The sequence below is a fragment of the Sitophilus oryzae genome, unplaced genomic scaffold (genome assembly GCF_002938485.1).
Source record: "Sitophilus oryzae breed Bouriz unplaced genomic scaffold, Soryzae_2.0 scaffold_1498_pilon_pilon, whole genome shotgun sequence".
Classification (NCBI taxonomy): Eukaryota; Metazoa; Arthropoda; class Insecta; order Coleoptera; family Curculionidae; genus Sitophilus; species Sitophilus oryzae.
Window position 1 is genome coordinate 1,854,338 of NW_022146167.1, and position 19,468 is coordinate 1,873,805.

General features: G+C 31.9%; 2 protein-coding genes across 2 annotated transcripts in view; both read right to left on the reverse strand.

Moving 5' to 3' along the window:
- Positions 1–19,468, reverse strand: part of LOC115877717 — a 59,755-nt gene that overhangs the window by 31,279 nt on the left and 9,008 nt on the right. The window lies entirely within an intron of this gene.
- LOC115877716 (dynein heavy chain 12, axonemal-like) lies at positions 847–17,576 on the reverse strand. Its single transcript, XM_030893996.1, has 8 exons — positions 17,317–17,576; positions 16,265–16,581; positions 13,789–14,024; positions 9,526–9,660; positions 9,239–9,462; positions 7,090–7,385; positions 4,209–4,405; positions 847–3,481 (listed from the first exon to the last, which is right to left on the reverse strand). The coding sequence occupies exons 1-8, from the start codon at positions 17,524–17,526 to the stop codon at positions 858–860; spliced, it is 4,239 nt and encodes a 1,412-aa protein (XP_030749856.1). The 5' UTR covers positions 17,527–17,576; the 3' UTR covers positions 847–857.

The window sequence follows — 19,468 nt, forward strand, 5'->3', positions numbered from 1 at the left end:
GTAAAGCTTCGATGTGAGGTTTATGATCCAGAAACCACTCAGACGTACAAGATCTTAACCATGAGTTTATCAAAGATTCGTTGGGTAGGGTACTTGGTGGGAAATATATTATTGTACTTTGAGCAATCTGAAAAAATATGAATAATACAGGGTGTCATCATTTTTGTGTGTTTTACAGAGTCTCTCGTTAATGAGCAAAGGTACAAGAATGCGGTTTTCATATTACTATGCTACATTTTTATGAAACTAAAAATGCTATACACAGATTTGTCGTAGTCCTTTTAGTTCCTGAAATACAGGGTGAATTTGAAATTGTTGCCTCGAAAAAGGAGATCCTATCTCCCTCCTATCTGGGTTGTCTCATAACTTATAGAAAAGATGAAAATTGCGTCCCATAGACCTTTTCACGTAGTAATCACTGGCATAACTAGTTTTTTTTCTGGGAGATGTCTTTCCTGAAACTTTCCAAACCAAACCAAACTGGCCAAACTTTTGTTTTTTTAACAGTTGTTTTTTTACAAGTTGTTTCTTTAAAAAAAAGGATACCCTGTATATTATTGTTTTTTTTTTATTTTATTTGCCTTGTTATAAACTTTCTAAAAATATAATATGCTCTACATATATTTATTTTCATAAAGAAGGTAAAAATGCATTATTTAACTTTTGAGTAAAATTTAAAAAAAAATTATGTGAAAACGGCACATTTGAATTGTCTCTCGCTACTCATAAACAAGAAAATCCCTAAAACACACGAAAATGGGACACCCTGTACACTTTAAGTATCCAATTATTCTCTCAAATTTGACTTAACCGAAACCTGTTTGATAGGTTACATCAATTCGCAATAATACTTTGATTTAAAAAAAACTTACCATAAATGGATCACAGTCAGCTAGATTGATTGTCTCATAAATAAACTTGTTATTGTCACTAAACATAAGAACTTCTCCAGATTCCAAAAACAGTTTCTTATTCTCTAGTACACCTCGTATATTTTCAGTCCAAGTTTGATCGATATGACCATCAAAAACAATCAGGTTAGTTTTATTTTTTTGATCCTCTTGATTTTCTCTCAAAATTTTTAATAAAATACCATCAGTCCAAGTAGAATTCTCTGTATTTTCTAAATTTCCATACAGGTCTGTATAATTCACACATTTTGGATTAATATAATGAGTTTTTATCGATTTATTATAAGTTTTTTCAAACACTCTTGTACAAACTTTTAAACAAGTAGTTTTTGCAGCAAAAACATCTCCCACAATCATAATATTGGTCTTGCTGGTTAAAGCATTATACAATTCAATGCTTTTATTTTTAAATTCATTGTTTATTTCTAAATTATATTCCTCACAAATTGATCCCCAAACACTTTCAATGTCTCTAACAGCTTGACTACTACTTCCTTCTATACAATATTTTTCGTGAAATACATTTTCCAAAATCCCATTGAATATTTTTACATCTTCCTGTACAAGACAAGTATACAGAACTTTCCTAATACTGTCACATAAAACTTTTTCATCACCATCACTACTTTGCATAGTTTTCTCATATTCAAAGGTTCCCAAAACATTCATAACCACCTTTAATTCAAACTTATATTGTTTCTGATATGACATGGCATCCTGAAAATACTCCAAACACTTTACAAGCTTCCTAGAACAATTTTTTGAATCCTTCATACCCTGTGAAGTTAAAAAAGTTTCAGTGAGTATACTTAAATCAGGTTTGGGTAAAGTAAAGATCCTAAAAAGAACTTTCAAGTTCTCCGGTAAAGAAATGTGACTCCTAACTTCAGTCAAGGCACATACAAAGCATCTAGGATTCAACCCAACATACATATTTTCTAACAAAACATTTGTTTTATTCTGTTTTTTCGTCTCGAGCACTGAGAGTAGTTCTTGAGTAAAAACTGAAAATATTTCTTGCTTTAACTTGTCAAAAGAATCAAGAATCAGCCAGGCTCCACAAGAAACTGCTCCTTTCAACAGTTGAAGAAGAGTTTCCATTTCCAGACTATTTGTACAGAGAAATTCAAAATGTAACAAGCCCAAAGATTCTGCTAAAGAAGAAACAGTTTTGGATTTACCTGTTCCAGATTTTCCAGCAACCAAACCGAGAAAATTTGAGAAATAGGCGTTTAATAATGTTTTGTTACATTTTTCAACTGACGGTGTTAAAATAGCTTGAGAATTGTTACCATAGTACTCATACCCATAACTTACAGAATTATCCAGTACCCTAACTGTAAGGAAGTTTTTTTGGAAATAATACCTTAGCTGTACTTGCCAATCGAAATGATTATCGTCTATAACAAGCCCAGTTTTCAAAAAATAAGCCAGCAAATACTTATGTTTCAAGTCTGTAAGTAGAAGATTTTTAAAAATCGTTCTTTCCATGTTACTTAAATTTGTTGACTTGATAATATTAACTTTTTCATCGATATAACCTTCAAGTCGTTTTTTATACAACAAAAGTTTAATATTGTGAGGCAGTTTTAAGGCATTTTCCACTTGATCAGTCCAAAAAACTTGAGCTGCCAGCTGAACACTCTGTTGGGGATATTTCATCACCAGATCTTTAATTTTAGTCTTCTTAAACACCTTGCAACACTCTGCAGTCAAGTGTTGAAGGGTCTTCTTTGTTTCTTCCTCTAATTTCTTCAAAATTTTATGTAAACCATCTTCTAACACTGGATTAAAAGAGTTTCTTATATTCAATTCCTCACCTAAAGGACTCACCACACCACATATCTCTTTGTCTGAATTATATTTAACTTTTTCGATGCCAGGAAAAAGCTTTATAAGAAAATCTTTCTCAGTAAAATCTCCGTTTTTTGATATCAATTCTACTAATTCAGAGTTTGAAAGAAAATAGAGTCTTGGAAAATGTTGTCTGGTTACTTCCAAGTAAGTGTTAACACCGTGTTTAACTTGTTCCATCTTGTTTAGGCAGTTGTTCAAGTCTTTTACCATTTGGGTTTGAGATATTAAGTTGATAATTATAGGATTTTTTAAAATTTTCTGAATATAACTATTAAAAATGGCTGAACATTTTTCAAAAAGATTTTTTTCCTTGGGTACAAGCTGATTTACATCAGAAATTGAAAATATCGGTAGTAATTTTAAATAATCTTGTTGAATAACATCCCAATTATCAAAAACAGTTTCGACATTTAACAGAACATCATAAAAATCTGTAACTTCTGTTGCATGAGCTTTTACAAACACTGAGCTTCTCATTTTTAGTACTTTGATCATATGATCATCAATTATTGTTCTGACGTCTTGTAAATGGTCCAGAATCAATAATTTATTTTTATATTTTGATGTAACAAATTTAACATTGTTCCAATCTGCTTTGAGGTTGTTTAAATTATCTAAAAGTTCTTGTTCTTTTGTTGCTCCTGTACTGATGATCTCGTACTCGTATAGTTTGTCTTTCAAGTCGATTTGCATCATTTTTCTTAATGTTGTACCTAAAATATTTGTTTATATACAGAGTGTCTCAGAAATAAATGCAAGTATTTTAACTGGTAGTATAGTTCGACCCCAGAAACACACCCATGATTTTTTTTCGGAAAAAATGTTAAAAATTTATATTTTTCTTGACATTTTCCGGAAAATGTTGAAAACTTTTGAGTGCCACTGTTCATTCTCCCGAAATTCGTTTACGGTGCATAGTCAATCTCGGAGAGAATGCGATGTTGCCACCTGCTTTCTGCATGTTTATAAATTCACTAATAACTTCTTATAATGAAGTTTAACTTGATATAATGTCATTTTAACAAAACGTCAACGGTTTTTGTAGATGTATCTCTAGTTTGGATATGGCGTTTATCGCGTCAGCCTGAATATCTGTTGGTAATTTACTTATTTCGGTTTGAGCCATTTCTGGCTCCAATTCAATCAGCAATCGACACGAAAGAGAATTAAAAAATATTGACTCAAAACTGACAACTAAAGAGACAGCTTTATTTATTTGTCAAATTACAAAGTTAAATAACTTGGTTATTTTCAATTTATTTTAAAAATGGTAAAGGGAAAACAGGTTTCTTTTGCCCAGAGCTACCACCCCTTAAAAAACTTGCACTTATTTCATACATTACTCATGATAATAAGTCTACGTGAAATGTATCTTGAATTAAGAGAATTAATATTAAACAGGCAGACATAAAAATAATACTTAATAATAAGATTTTTTACCAGCATTTGGAGTAATATTGAATCCTGCTATCTCCGACATGGCTTTCCAATGTCTAGGACGTAAAGAATCATTACACATAATTTGCATAACTTTTAGTGATGGCTTGAAGTCCTCCATTATTTTCAGAGCTGTTATGCAAAGCTTTAATGGTGCAGGCCAGTTGAGAATGTCAGGATCGTCAACGGTACCTTTGAATCTAGTAAAAAATCATTCAAGCTATTAGCAAGATTATTTATTATACAGGATGTCAAAGAAATATGGTAATCGCAAAACAATTTCCGATGCACGTGATCAACTTTGAGTGACAAGCGATGTCGACAGTGCTGTCACTGTCGTGAGATGAACCTTAATTTAAAATTGACAAACAACATATTTATTATATCATTTTTTAAAAAGTTTTATGTTTTATTTTTAATTTAATGACTAATATTTTAGTGATTAATTGATTTATTTGTTTTATAGCTTATTTTACTTATTACATATTGGCAAAAACTAGTCCATTATGAATATTATTATAAGCGTTATTATGGGTTATTTATTTATTTATATACATCTTACAACGCCATAAGTGGTAATAACAAGTAAGAGGTTGCTATTAATGCACAAACTAATAGTCAAAAAATTTAATCAAAACTAACTTTAAAAGTGATATAATGTGCCTATCAATCAAACTTACTTTTCTGACTGCAGTCAAGGGTAATAAAGGACCTTTATTGTCACGTTCTCGTTCAAAATAGTTTAAAAAAAACAGGGAAGCTACAATCTCTTTGCTTCGACTGTTTAACTGCTTCGGCATATTTTCAATTTACAATTTCAAGAAATGCAATACAAAAACTCGAAAATTTAGTTCTTAAAAGAACTGTTTGTACTTAAAAGTGCATTTAAAAAAAATACTATGAAAATAGGCAAAAAACGAGAATTACTCACAAAGATTCAACAACAACACGATATTCTACAAAATAATGACTGACAAACTAGGATAATTGTCAAATAATAAAGGACAACATTGCTGATCGCATTTGATTTTTCAGACACAGACGCAGAACAGACTGAGGACAGTCCAGGGTCAGGATGGCCGAATATGTAAGATTAATGGGCCACCGAATATTACAAGCGAGGGATTCCCAGAACTAACCGACGCAACGTAGAGGCGACGGAGTTTTGGGATAGGAGTGGCGACGACAGAAGAGAGAGAATCGTGCGAAACCAAATAGCAAGACCTGTGTCCTCTTACGCGATATATTAAGCTCTATTTTTATGAAGTATTATTAAATGGATTATTAGTATTTTCTTTAATTAAAAGTTTAGTTCGTCTAAAGGACTTTTATTTAAGACATTCTTACAAATGATCTACTCAGTGTTTATCTTGAAAAATAAATCGACATCTGAAGAAGTTTCCTGCGCAATTTTTGAAATTTGTTTGACTATCCTCTATCGAATTTAATAGACACTCCTTTATCTACCGGATAAGTTTCAAAAGAAATGAAAACTAGTCTAATAAAGCCATTCTTGGAAAGCAAGACCATACAAAGACTTTAGACCAATATATTTTTTCCTGTATATTGACAAAATATTAAAGACACTCATATGCCACCACGTGTTTTTTGCCAAAATTTAATTTAGTCAGGTTTAGACTAAGGGCTGGCAAAGGTTAGTCTTGGGTCGAGATTTCCGTATGTAAGAAGAGTACAATGCGTTTATAATGTACTGAACAAGGAGAGGACAGTAAACACGTTGCCAAACGTATGAAATAAACCGAGAAACTGTGCACATCGCTAAGAGACGTGGAAGGGGATATAACAGATTTGTCGCAGTTGACCGGTCGACCCAATCAATACTGCAATACTACAATAAATCAACTTTAAGTACTGACAGACGGTCAGTACTTAAAGTTCTAGGGAAAGGTGTACGTCACGCGTTCAGCTTCACGATTTAATTACGTCTCGTGATACTTAATTTGTTTATTTTTTAACGAGTCGTTGTAATTTTCCCTATAGCTTGAATTTTTTTAAGTGCAAGCTAGAAACACTTGCATTTTTGGTAAAAATAAGTGGAATTGAGTGGGTGTTCGATAGTGGTCGCGCTATTAAAACTCTGAATTCAAAAATCGATATCTCGAAATCTATTAGAAATAATAGATTGTGGTTTTTTCAAGAACATTGTTAATATTTCTACTGTATTTTCTTTGTAGACAATATGTGAAAATCTTTATCAATAAAAAAATTACACGATTGCTGAAAATTGCGATGCTCTAAAAGTAAATGGATGGATTGTTTACAATTTTTGAATGGAAAAAACAACCTTATCGAATTTTTCTTATGTAAACATATTGAAAATATCCGATCTTGAAAATAAAAAAGAGTTTCAATATCTAAAGTGGTTCTTGAGTTATGGCCTGTTATGTGTTAAAAAGTTGAGTTTTTAAATTATCGCGATTACTGACGTTTTCTCGTTATAAAAAAATGACACCCTAACGATATCCTTATAATTCCATTTCAGATGCTCAGAAACATGTCTAATGATTTTATCTAGTTATCTCTTGAAAAAAAATGTATTTTAAAAATAAGCGGTTTGCGATCGTGATTTTACTTTACTTGATAGGGAAAGGCGTATCGGCAACGCCGCAACAGCACACCGTCGCGCGTCGCGTCGGTCGGTCGCATTTCTCTCACTCCGACTTAATAAGATCCCTATGCGATTTACTTCCACATATGTAAATGCCGACCCAAAAGTAACAGTTGCCAGCACGTTAGACTTTAGTGTCAATCGCGATATGATTGATGACGTGCATCGGAAAATGTTTTGCGATTACAATATCTTCGTTTAAAGATTCCGATGAGTCGATTTTAGTATTAACGACTGTGTAAAAAAAGATTTTACCTTATGGGCAGATTCTCGTCCTGAGCTTGCCTCAGTTTTTTCCGGTAATCCTTCTGTAAATCCCCCAAGTCTCGACAAAAATGCTCGACTCTCTCGTTGGTAATCTCGTAGTCCAGCACATCGAACTGACCATCTAACCAGACCGAAACGTGTCTTTGGACATGTTGACACAGTCTCAACAGATGATAGAATGGGTAGACGTAATCTTTTAAGTTGTCAAATTCGGCGTACGTTGATTTTGGAAAGCTCAAACACACTTCTTCTTTGTTGATCCATTCGATCTTTAGTTGTATCTGCTATTTTTATCAATATTAAGAATCAACAATTAGTACATTTCATGTCTTCGAGACTCAAAGTTTACAGAATTAAAAATATGCTGTGGTTCAACCCTTTATAGGCCAGTACTAATTATTTTCTAGTTTGATCAAATTGACTTCAAAATTATATAAACTAGCACAAAGGGAGCATATCTTCATAATAACATTTTTCAAAAAGTTAACAAATAAGGGAATAAAAAATAAGGGGGTGGTGGTCGATTTTTCAACCAGACTGTTAAAACAAATATATAATATGTAATGATCTAATGTATACTAAGGGCTGGCAAAGGTTAGTCTTGGGTCGAGATTTCCGTATGTAAGAAGAGTACAATGCATTTATAATGTACTGAACAATGAGAGGACAGTAAACACGTTGCCAAACGTATGAAATAAACCGAGAAACTCTGCACATCGCTAAGAGACGTGGAAGGGGATATAGCAGATTTGTCGCAGTTGACCGGTCGACCCAATCAATACTTCTGTCAGTACTTAAATTTCTAGGGAACTCTAAAGCTGTACGTCATGCGTTCAGCTTCACGATTTAATTACGTCTCGTGATACTTAATTTGTTTATTTATTAACGAGTCGTTGTAATTTTCCCTATAGCTTGATTTTTTTTTAAGTGCAAGCTAGAAACACTTGCATTTTTGGTAAAAATAAAAGGAATTGAGTGGGTGTTCGATAGTGGTCGCGCTATTAGAACTCTGAATTCAAAAATCGATATCTCGAAATCTATTAGAAATAATAGATTGCAGTTTTTTCAAGAACTTTGTTAATATTTCTGCTGTATTTTCTTTGTAGACAGTATGTGAAAATATTTATCAATAAAAAAATTACAGGATTGCTGAAAATTGCTATCCTCTGAAAGTAAATGGATGGATTGTTTACAATTTTTGAATGGAAAAAACAACTTTATCGAATTTTTCTTATGTAAACATATTGTAAAATATCCGATCTTAAAAATAAAAAAAGTTTCGGCATCTAAAGTGGTTCTTGAGTTATGGCCTGTTATGTGTTAAAAAGTTGAGTTTTAAATTATCGCGATTACTCTCGTTTTCTCGTTATAAAAAAATGACACCCTAACGATATTCTTATAATTCTATTTCAAATGCTCAGAAACATGTCTAATGATTTTATCTAGTTATCTCTTGAAAAAAAGTCTTTTAAAAATAAGCGGTTTGCGATCGTGATTTTACTCTACTTGATAGGGAAAGGCGTACCGGCAACGCTGCAACAGCACACCGTCGCATTTCTCTCACTCTGTCTTAATAAGATCCCTATGCGATTTACTTCCACACATGTAAATGCCAACCCAAAAGTATCAGTTGCCAGCACGGTATAATGTATAAACTGTACGTATCATCCAATATAAGAAAAAAGAGTAAGTTCATTTTGATTTTCTCTGTTAACTCTCTACTCAAAAATATGCCCATATCAAGTAAATCAAATTTTGTTTTTCGAGAAACTCGCATCCTATAAGAAATGATCGAAAATATACAAGATATGTTAACGATTTTAGAAAATATCATCCGAGCCGTAAATTTGGTGCACTAAATAAAAAGAAATAAACGTCACAGATACATTGTTTCTATATTTGTAAATTTTGATTCCACGAATTTTTTATAGAAAATGCTTAGACGACAATAATTATTACCTATGATACACAACAAACTCAGTGTCACCTATGCTTACTGGTCGAATATTCAACCACTTACGTTAACTTTTCGCGCCAATTCGGCCAACGTATAGATATGAGTGATTAAATCATCAAGGCGCGCATAGAAATAAGCATAGAAAACAGCGACCATCAACCTCTAAAGAGTTAAAGTTACCTTTATCTTGGTCATATGTAAAGTAATATCACTCAAATATTTTCGGGCATATTTTATATCGTCCATTTCATCCAACACAACCAACAGAGGATACACCTCTTGGATATCCACGTTAATCTCTTCGATAACTTTTTGAAGCTTCTCCTCAGCTTCAAATTTTAGTTGGTCATAATTGACGGCATGCTGATCTACTATAGGTCCAATCTCATCCAACCACGTTATAGCTTTAAGTATTTATCTTTGGTTTAAATCAAATTATATTTAATGTAAAGTAAAATAAAACCAACCTTCAGCATTCAGATTCATGTGATCTTTGCTCAGTAAACCTAATGTAATGATCTTGCACAAGTAAGCAAGTGATGCGTGAACCCGTTGATTCAAATCTTGGAGCTGTTCATTTTTAACCCATGTCATAAATTTTCCTTTAAAAAATAATAGTTTTATTATTAAGTATCGATAAAATCAATAAGGAAAATAGTTGAGTGAGTCAAATAAAGAGGGCAACACCAGAGTCAGAGAAAATACAAAGAAAAACAGTATCATCTGAAATATTTCAAATATGTTGTAAAGTAAAATAAACACACATACACAGTACATACGCTACACCTCCTCAGCGGGATAGCTCCACACCACATAAGGAGACAAGTTTCCAGCACGAAAGAGAAACAGCAAGCTCTTTCCGATACCCGGCACCCACTCTTCGGACAATACGCCGCTGGACCCAGGTTGAAATCTCGAAAAAGTTTTCTAACTGCCGTCCAGCCACTTGATAGCAGCACGGCAAAACCACAAGGTCAGCAACTTCAACAACTCCAAACGACTTTGCTCTAAGGCCAAAAGAGAGCCTACCACCTGGTGCGGAACAAGCATGGCCGGTGTGGAGGAGTCTGAACCGTTTGGCGTACTCAGGTTGGCAGATGCAAGACAAACATGAACCAGTGGGGGAACTAACCTACCTTGACGGACCTGTATCCTGTGAATGCGGAGAGGAACAAAATATGAGGCATCTTCTCGTATGCCCAAATCTTCCAAACATATGCAATCAGAGTGATCTGGCGGAGGGAAATACCAACGCTCTGGAGTGTGCCAAGTACTGGATATCCGGTATATAACCGCTGTGTGCATATATATTTTTTGTAGTTTGTGTAATTCTGTACAAGTTTTGTTCCTATTTATGTTGATTGTTTGACTATGTTTTTTTTAAATGTATGATGTACCTTTTTATTAATTTAGCCGTTTTGTATATTTTATATATATATATATTTTTGTATTTCTTGATTTTTTTTATATACTGAGTTGGACAGGAATAAATAAATAAATCTGAAATATTAGACAAAATAGAATGTTGTGCTTCTATCCACATGGGATGCATGGGACCACATATATAGAGAATGTTCAGCCATCGTTCAACATCACATCATATATTGTCGAACTCTCTCAATCACTTGCCAACCAGATGAAAGCATAGACTTAAAATAAAATATGGACTGAGCATCTCATTCATAAATAGCTGGAACATGCGGTCAGACAATGTCTTGTTATCGTTGTGTTATTGTTTTAGGTTATAACGAGTGCGACACGAGCGATAGATAGGTTGTCTCTGTCGTAACGGTCTTTCCCTGACGACTCTGCCGAGAAACACAACACTGTCTTTCGTTTCTCAAGTACACCTGAACTCTCGGTATCATAGCCGGGTAATTTTTTTATTTTAATGAAGCTATAATTAAATTAAAAATATATCGTATTTAAACTTTTTTATATTTTATTAAGATTTAGGACAGGTCTTTTAAATAAAAGTTTAGAAAAAACGTCTTAGAGTCCAAAAAGGATAAAAATAATAAAATACACGTTATAGAAAAAATTTTATAATCGAAATTACGTAATTTTTGAAATTAATAATAAATTATTAATTTTAGTCAAACATTTACAACCCCTAATATTAATCAAAACAGGATCTATTCCACAGATATAATAGAATCGGCGACAGGGAGAGAAAAAAATATTATATGATTGTTGTATTTTTTTTTCTGGTTAAGTTATGTCTTATGTAAATTAGAGAAAACATAAATCCAATCCATTAAAGCAAGGAAGGTGATAGGAAGTGGATAAAGTGAAAACTATATTTATTTAACTCGGTACTGTCTTTATTATACCGAGTGCGTCCCAAAAGTGGCTCATCCCCATAATTTTTCTATATTTTCAAATAAAAAACTAAGATTTAGTATGTTAGTATATGACATAAATTAGGATTGATTGACGCATTCAATTGTTTTTGGTCACTTCCTGTTTCATCGGAAATGACTATAACTTTTAATTTTTAAACGGCACCCTTGGTATATTTCTACTTTATTCGATAGAAAATGACACTCTGAATAGAATGACATATGATATGTCAACTTTTGACATTTTCGCATATGGTTTAATTGCAATTGTAACACGCGGTTCATAACGACAATTTGACTCGAAATACCAAGTGTGTGGTATCAATATATTCATAAAAAAATGCTTTTTCCAAATATGCTAACGAGTCATCCTTGTTTCATTTGAAAAAATTGACATATGTATGATTAAAAATACGATATGTACATCTTTTAACCGGCCTAGACAAGACACGAAACCTATTAGACGATCAAAACTATTTTTCCAAGGCTCCTTGATTAAAACTTTGTTTTTAACAACACCATGGCACCCTGGATTGAAATTTAAAATAGGATTTGTTTTTAAGCGACAATGTCAAAAGTTGACATATGATATGTCATTCTATTCAGAGTGTCATTTTTTATCGAATAAAGTAGCAATATACCGAGGGTGCCTTTAAAAATCAAAAGATGTAATCATTTCGGTAAAACAGGAAGAGACCAAAAACAATTGAATACGTCAATAAATCCTAATTTATGTCATATACCTACTAACATACAAATCTGTTTTTTTTTATCTGAAAAAATAAAAAAGTTATAGGGGTGAGCCACTTTTGAGACGACCCGGTATATTAAAAAAAATTGTTTCATAATGTAATATTATTTTAAAATTCTTGTATGTTATTTTAGATTCTGAAGATAATTTTAAAATAAACCGGAATATATTTTTAATAAAAAACATTATTAATTATTAACAGGGTTATAATTATGATTTTGTTACAATGTAAGTAAGTAAATAATGTAATATAAGAGAAAAAATTCAGATTTTACATTTTACTAAAATATTATCTAAATAAGCGCCTTTCTACAACAACGCCACTGACTCCCAATGGGTAAATTGAGAGTTGCCTACCGGTCAAAAGTCGTTTCAAGACTTAAATGGATTATTTAAGTCAAATTTCTTGAAAATTTGTCACTGGCGAACCATATTTTATAGTTCTTGAACAGAAAAAGTCAATAAAATAAACACTTAAGGACTACAAGCTAAGAAAATGCGTTAATACAGCCGGGGAGATAGCGGCAACAAAGCTTTACCGCACATGTGCGACACGTACTACAAGGTAATAAATGAATGAATAGGCTCCCTCTCGCCTCTAATTGGTGTTGTCATATTGTCAAGAACTTATCCTTTTTAAACAGTATCCGACTTATAATTTACTAGTATAAGGACTATTTAATACATCTATGGAATATTAAAACCTACTTTATTAAACTGTAGTATTAATATCTCAATATATGTGTATAACAAGAAAAAAAATATTGATAATATTAAAGACGTGACAACATAGGCTGGATGAGGAAGGCTCGGTCGACTGTACCCAGAAGTAAACATGTGTACAAAAATTATTGTTTGTCCGCGTTGAGATGTAAATAGTGTAGTCTATATTTTATTTTAAGTCTATGGATGAAAGAGATTGATGACGTCATTCGGCATTTTGTAAATTACTACATATTCTTTTTAGTAATTGTCATTGTCATTTGATTTGGGGTTATAATTTTATTGACGGACATGGATCAATGTCAAAATTAAAATTTGATTCTTGCTGTAAAACCAAATTCGAATTTTTTTATTGCAAAAATACCTCAAAGATTTAACCAAAATGAACAAGAGCTCAATGCTAAGCTTAGAAATTATTTTTCTCGAGAAAGAGACGCTGGTAGAGTTAGAACACTCCGTATATGAAATAAGTACAATGCAAATGTGTAATATTCCTATGTAAAATACAAATTGATAGCGTTTTTAAAATAATACAGCGAGTTGCTGATGCTTTAGAAACAGAAATTTCAACAGTCCAAAGGATTGGAATTAAAGGGATAGTGACTGATGAAGAGTTCAAGAAAAAATGAATAATGCCGAAAAAAAACGGAACTCGCTCAATCAATAATATAGGAACGTACTTAAAATTCTTCTAAACAATATGAACTGATCTCAGACACACCCTAAAACTCATAATTGATAAATAATGATGACGTAATGGTGAACGATGGCTGAACGGTCTTTACATCCTTAATTATACCCAAAAAAAAAAGACTTTTGTGAGTGAAATTTCATTTAAACTGCATTTTTATGTCTTGTATTATTTGCTCTTACTGGTGGAACCTTTGAATAAAAATATTATAATGAACCCATACCAATTTCGATCAATTCGTCAGTTGTTGAAGGTTTCTGATAAGCCTTTGTTTTAATCAACTGGAAACTGTCACATATGTCCTGTACTTCCCGCAAATGTTGTAAAGACAAGTTATTGAAGATCGAGTCAGTGATACTTTGAAGACTGTCTTTTAATTTATCTCTATAGTTCTTCAGTACCAACTGTCCTATTTGAAAGTATTCGTTGTCAGGTATGTAAGCTACTTTATGAATATATCTGAAAAATTAAAATATACAGGGTGGTCCGAACTGTATTCCGGAAGTTTCGGCAAAATATTCTACGGATAAAGATGAGTAAAAAAGTTTGTATAAATGTATGTCTTAAAATGCTTAGTTTCGGAGATACAGGGTGTGGAAGTTTCATTTTTATTTCGATTTTTTCCAAATAATTTCTGAATTAATATCGATATTTAGATGAAAATTGGTGTCTGGGAGTTTTTGGGTATGAAAAATTTGATTTTGCTGTCAATATGACTCCTACTTGTACGGGGCGCCACCTACATATTTTTTAATTGATTTGAAGAATAATCACTTTTTGTCCGTACCTGTATAAAACTACTGAGTAAAAAATATACATTTTGGCGTTTTATACGCAAAAAAGGTCTCTTGGTAAAAATCTCTACTAGTAATGGTTCTCGAGAAATTTAGAATCGAAAATATCAATCACCTGTCATCATTGACATAAATTAAAAATGTTTACTTAAAAGTTATTAGGCTGAAATCATAAATTGGAAATGTTTTTGTGTCAAAAGTTCAACAGAAACTGTTTTATCGTCATTTTTTCGAAGAAAACTTTTTTTAAAAAATAAATAATTCCCAAATTTATCATTTCAGTCAAATAACTATCTACTCAACACGTTTATTTTTTGTCAATAATGACATGTAGGTATAGTCTGTCCAACGAGAAGATCCTTGACAGTGATAGATGTGTCTGTCATTTTAATTTCAAAGTAGTTTATTTTATTTTACAAAGAAATAAGTTGGTACAACTGGAACGCATAGCAGGAAATATTTAAAATTTGATTGACAAGATGACAAGTGATTACTTCAAAATATTGTGAAAAAAACTGTATAAAACTGAAAAAATGTAATCGAGTTATTTTATTTAATATAAACGGTATGTGTTAATACAAAACAAACAAGAACAAGACACTACATACCAAAAAAATATAAAAAAGAACTATTATTTACTTTCAAGCTTTATGAAACTACCCGCATTTATGATTATATTTATCAATATAACTTATGTACAAATACAAATTTGTAATATTCCACAGGAATAAATAAAACAACATAGGTAAATAAAACAAACTATTTTATTAATAATAACTCCTACCAAATTTTATACCTTAAAGGTTGATTAATTAAATTTAATCTTAATTTTTTTAAACCAGTACCTTTTGACATTATTTTTCTGCAGTACTAAAATCCATTATTTGCCTATCGTGTGATGTCGATATTTTACAGCTACTCCAGTTTTTAGTATGCGTTTAGTTTGATCTTTCTACCTTATACGAGATGCACTTATCTACGACGAAATGGTATACAAACTTTGTCGATGGCAACTTCATTGGTGTATAAGACTTTCTGCCTGGGCAGCGAGTATTAACCATAAACTGTGCTCTGGGTCTACAGTTAATTTTCACTCGATTTTTCCTCCACTTGACTTCAAAAGACACAAAACACACATAATAATACGAATCAAAATGCATCATCTTCCAAAACGCAGGGTATTTAACAAAACTTGACACAAAATTATAACCTATAATTGTATAATTTGGCAAGACTTTGACAAGCGTCAAAAATGACAAAAATCTAAAGGCGAGTTCATCGCATCGGCGTCCGTTTGTCGTTCATCGTTCCGTCAAACCAATAAAATTAAAATACGATCTGTCATTTTTTAAATAAACCAATAAAACTGGTTAAAAACAACAAGACACGACGCATGACGGATTTATATTTAAACCCATCCATAGATAACTTAAAAATAATTAGAAACTTTTTTTAGTAAAATAAATAGATTGGTATGGGACGTCATCTGCTTTTCTTCTGTCATCGTCTGTCGAAATCTTACCTGAGAAAAAAAAAACAGAGTATATTGACTATTTCCATTCTAAATATCTTGAGAACGGTTTCGGCTCGTAGCGATTTTTACCAAGAGATATTTTTTACGTAAAAAATCCACGGAAATGTATATTTTTTCACTCAGTAGTTTTATACAGGTTCATCCAAATATTGACGTTACTTCAGAAATTATTTGGAAAAAATCGAAATATAAATGAAACTTCTACACCCTATATCTCCAAAACTAAGCATTTTAGGACATACATTTATAAGAAACATTTTTTGCATATTTTTATCTGCAAAATATGCTACAGAAGTTTCCGGAATACAGTTCGGACCACCATGTATATTATATGAAAACTAATAATATGACATCCATCTATAAAAATTTACTTTTTATAATAAGCTATTTGCTGACATCCAACCTCGAACTCAATATCACCAAGAACTTGGACAAATTCTTCGCAATTCACGTCAGAATATATCTCAGCAAAATCTTTGGTTATCTGATTCAGATAATTCACTATAGGTTTATAGAGTCCTTCTATATTGCAAGCAATATCTTGCTTGCATTTACTGACGAATTCTTCAGTTAGGCAAAGGACTATAGATTTAATACCGCATCCCTTGATTCGTTGTTTACCCAAGACTCGTAGTTCGTCAGCTGTGAGAATCAGTTCGTCTATTGATTGCCAAAATAACTCAGTCACCTGAAACATATCAAACATATATTTATATTTCTTATAATTCTAGATTTATTACCTTTCTATAACTGAGTGGATAAGAAAAATAAAACACCTATAGTTGATACCAATTAAACTTTTAGTAACGTAATCGAGGACGCGATTTTTAAATTCATTGTTGCCAACCATTGACATATTCGGCGCCGTGCTGACAACTAAAATTTGAATTTCGCGCTAGGAATTCAGATGGTAGCTCTGCTGTAAAAAATGCCAAGTTGCCACATTTATTTATGTATTTCCTGTCATTGTCGTTTTGACACTATAGTTTTGTATTACGAGTTTTTTTGGTTTAAATAAATAGTGTTGTAATCATGTTGTAATACTTTAAGCTTGAAAATGTTTACTAGCAGACCTTGCAGTCGAACATTATTCTTTTTAAAACCTCTTTTAGTGCGAAGTATGAAGTATACAAGATAGCTTAATAGCCGTAAAAAACTCATCGCAACTTTATTAGAATATTTTGAACGGGAAATCGGTAGTAATGGCGCTTTATGTCCCTTAAGTGCGCTGTTAAGAAGGTGAGTTTTGTTGATGTAAATAATAACTGTTTATATATTTATAATTAATTTATATTTGTTTTCTAAAATATTTCGATTAAAAGAAAATATTTAAAAGTGGGCAACGCTGTACCGGTCAAGCTTAATCACGTGACTAAAAGTTTATTTGATATGAACTATATATAAACAGTATTTAAACACTTACCTCCTGAGATGTAGGTTTTAACACCAGATTCTCCTTAAAATCCACGTAAAGCTTCAAATAAGGAGGTATACCAACGCACTCAGAAAATTTCACAATACCCTGTATAGTTTCTGCGATTGCTTTGCTAACAAAAACTGAAAAAAGACCGGTGCAAGCTTGTACAATCTGTGACTGCTTCTTGTCTACGGTTTGGCACTCCTTGTTTACCATGGCGGATATTTTTTTACGAAAGTCTGATAGAACTATAGAAGAATATTGGATTTTCTAGAAGCATACTGTACATTACTTTTTATATTTATGTAGTTTTATTAAAGTAAAGAATACAGAGTGGTCTTAGTTTTTGTAGAAAAACTTTAACAGTTGATACATTTTATTTATCAAAATCGATCGTTCTACAGTAACTTTCCGTGTTATCAGTATCTAGATTTTATAAGGATGCTATTTGGATGGTTTTAACTAAGTATACCTACTAACCTCTTTCAGGATATATTCAATATCACTTAAATCCAGGATTTTTCCAATTTTTATCTGAAATAACTCTTGAGGAAGACTCAGAACGCATTGGTTCAAGAGTTCCCTTAAAACATGATGATGTAAAAGCCATCTTTGAACCATTCGCTTTCTAATATACAGGAAATTCTGGTAGTTATCAGTACGACCAAGGTGTTTGTAACATTCAACTTTAAAACCTTCTTCCGGGTATTTATCTTTAATTTTTAGGTTGATACCTGCATAATGGGTGATTATTCTGAACTCTTGTTTTGTTTCTTTCATGATATCGTCTATTAAACGGGAGTAGAGTTTTTCAAGTTTTTTTGATTTAATTCTGTCCCTAATGTTCTTCTCCTGAAATCTGTACAATATATACAGGGTGTTCAAGAAATAAGTGCAGATATTTTACTGGTAGTATAGTGGCGACCACAGAAATACGCCAAGAGGTTTTTTTGCGAAAAAAAAATGTTGAAAATTTTAAATTTTTCTTGACATTTTCCGGAAAATGTTGAAAAACTTTTGAGTGTCACTGTTCATTCTCCGGAAATTCGTTTACTGTGCATAAAGAAAGAGAATCTCGGAGAAAGTGCAATGTTGCCACCTCCTACCATACCCACATTCTGCATGTTTATAAATTTACAATAATATTAAGTTACTACACAAAAAAATAATTAATTTGGTATATTCATATTAGTGTAGATAGCTAGACTAATTCTAGAAAAACACGCAATGTTTTAAATACTTTTTACAGTGGAGTAAACTGAAAAAATAAGTCTTAACAATTATTACAGCTTCTTTTTTCGCCGTATTATGAAATTTGCATAGTGTTGTCAAGAATTGTAGTGAAGTGAAGTGTTGTTAAGTGCAGTATTGAGAGATTGGTGAAATGAAAAAAAAAATAGAAAACTTTGCAATTATATCAATCTGCTACCGGGATATATTTTTTATTGCTTGATAAGTTTTTTTTTCTTTTAAAGGCCTACTGGTGATCACCCACTTAAAAAAAGTAACACACCTCTTGGGTGGTGTGGAATTTTGAAAGTAGTTTTTAAGTCTTTCTAGTGTTTAACAGTATCGGGATGTTTTTTTTTCAGTGTAAAATACAGGGTGAGTTTTCTACGATGTTCTCTTTAATTTACAGAGTTTGGATGAGACAGTTAGACATTTCTGAGAGCAAAGACGATTGGACTTGTTTGCATGGCTAAGTGAAATTGTTTAAAAATGATAAGAATTGGCTATAACTCAGTAATTTTTCGAGAAAAAAAAACATATTATAACTTATATCGCTGAAAAGCTTAAAAATGGCGCTTTTTATGAAGTCATGGCCAACTATGGTTTCCATTTAAAAAAAACATAACTTTGTGTCATATATCAAAAATGACAGGCTTTAGAAAAAAAACGGAGAACACAATCTCATTAAGGATGTGATTATCTACAACTTTTATCTGAAAAACTATTTTATCTTTTTGTCTAAAATAGATTATAATGGAATTTATTAGAAACAATTTTTAAAATAGCTGAAATTTGTTTTTTTCGAAATATCTAGTAAGCCATGAACTTTTTCAAAAATCTGAAAGGTTAGGATATTTATGACCCCACAAAACTGCAATTCTTTCCCGATTTAACCGACTCTATATCTCCAGTAGTTTCCGAGATACCC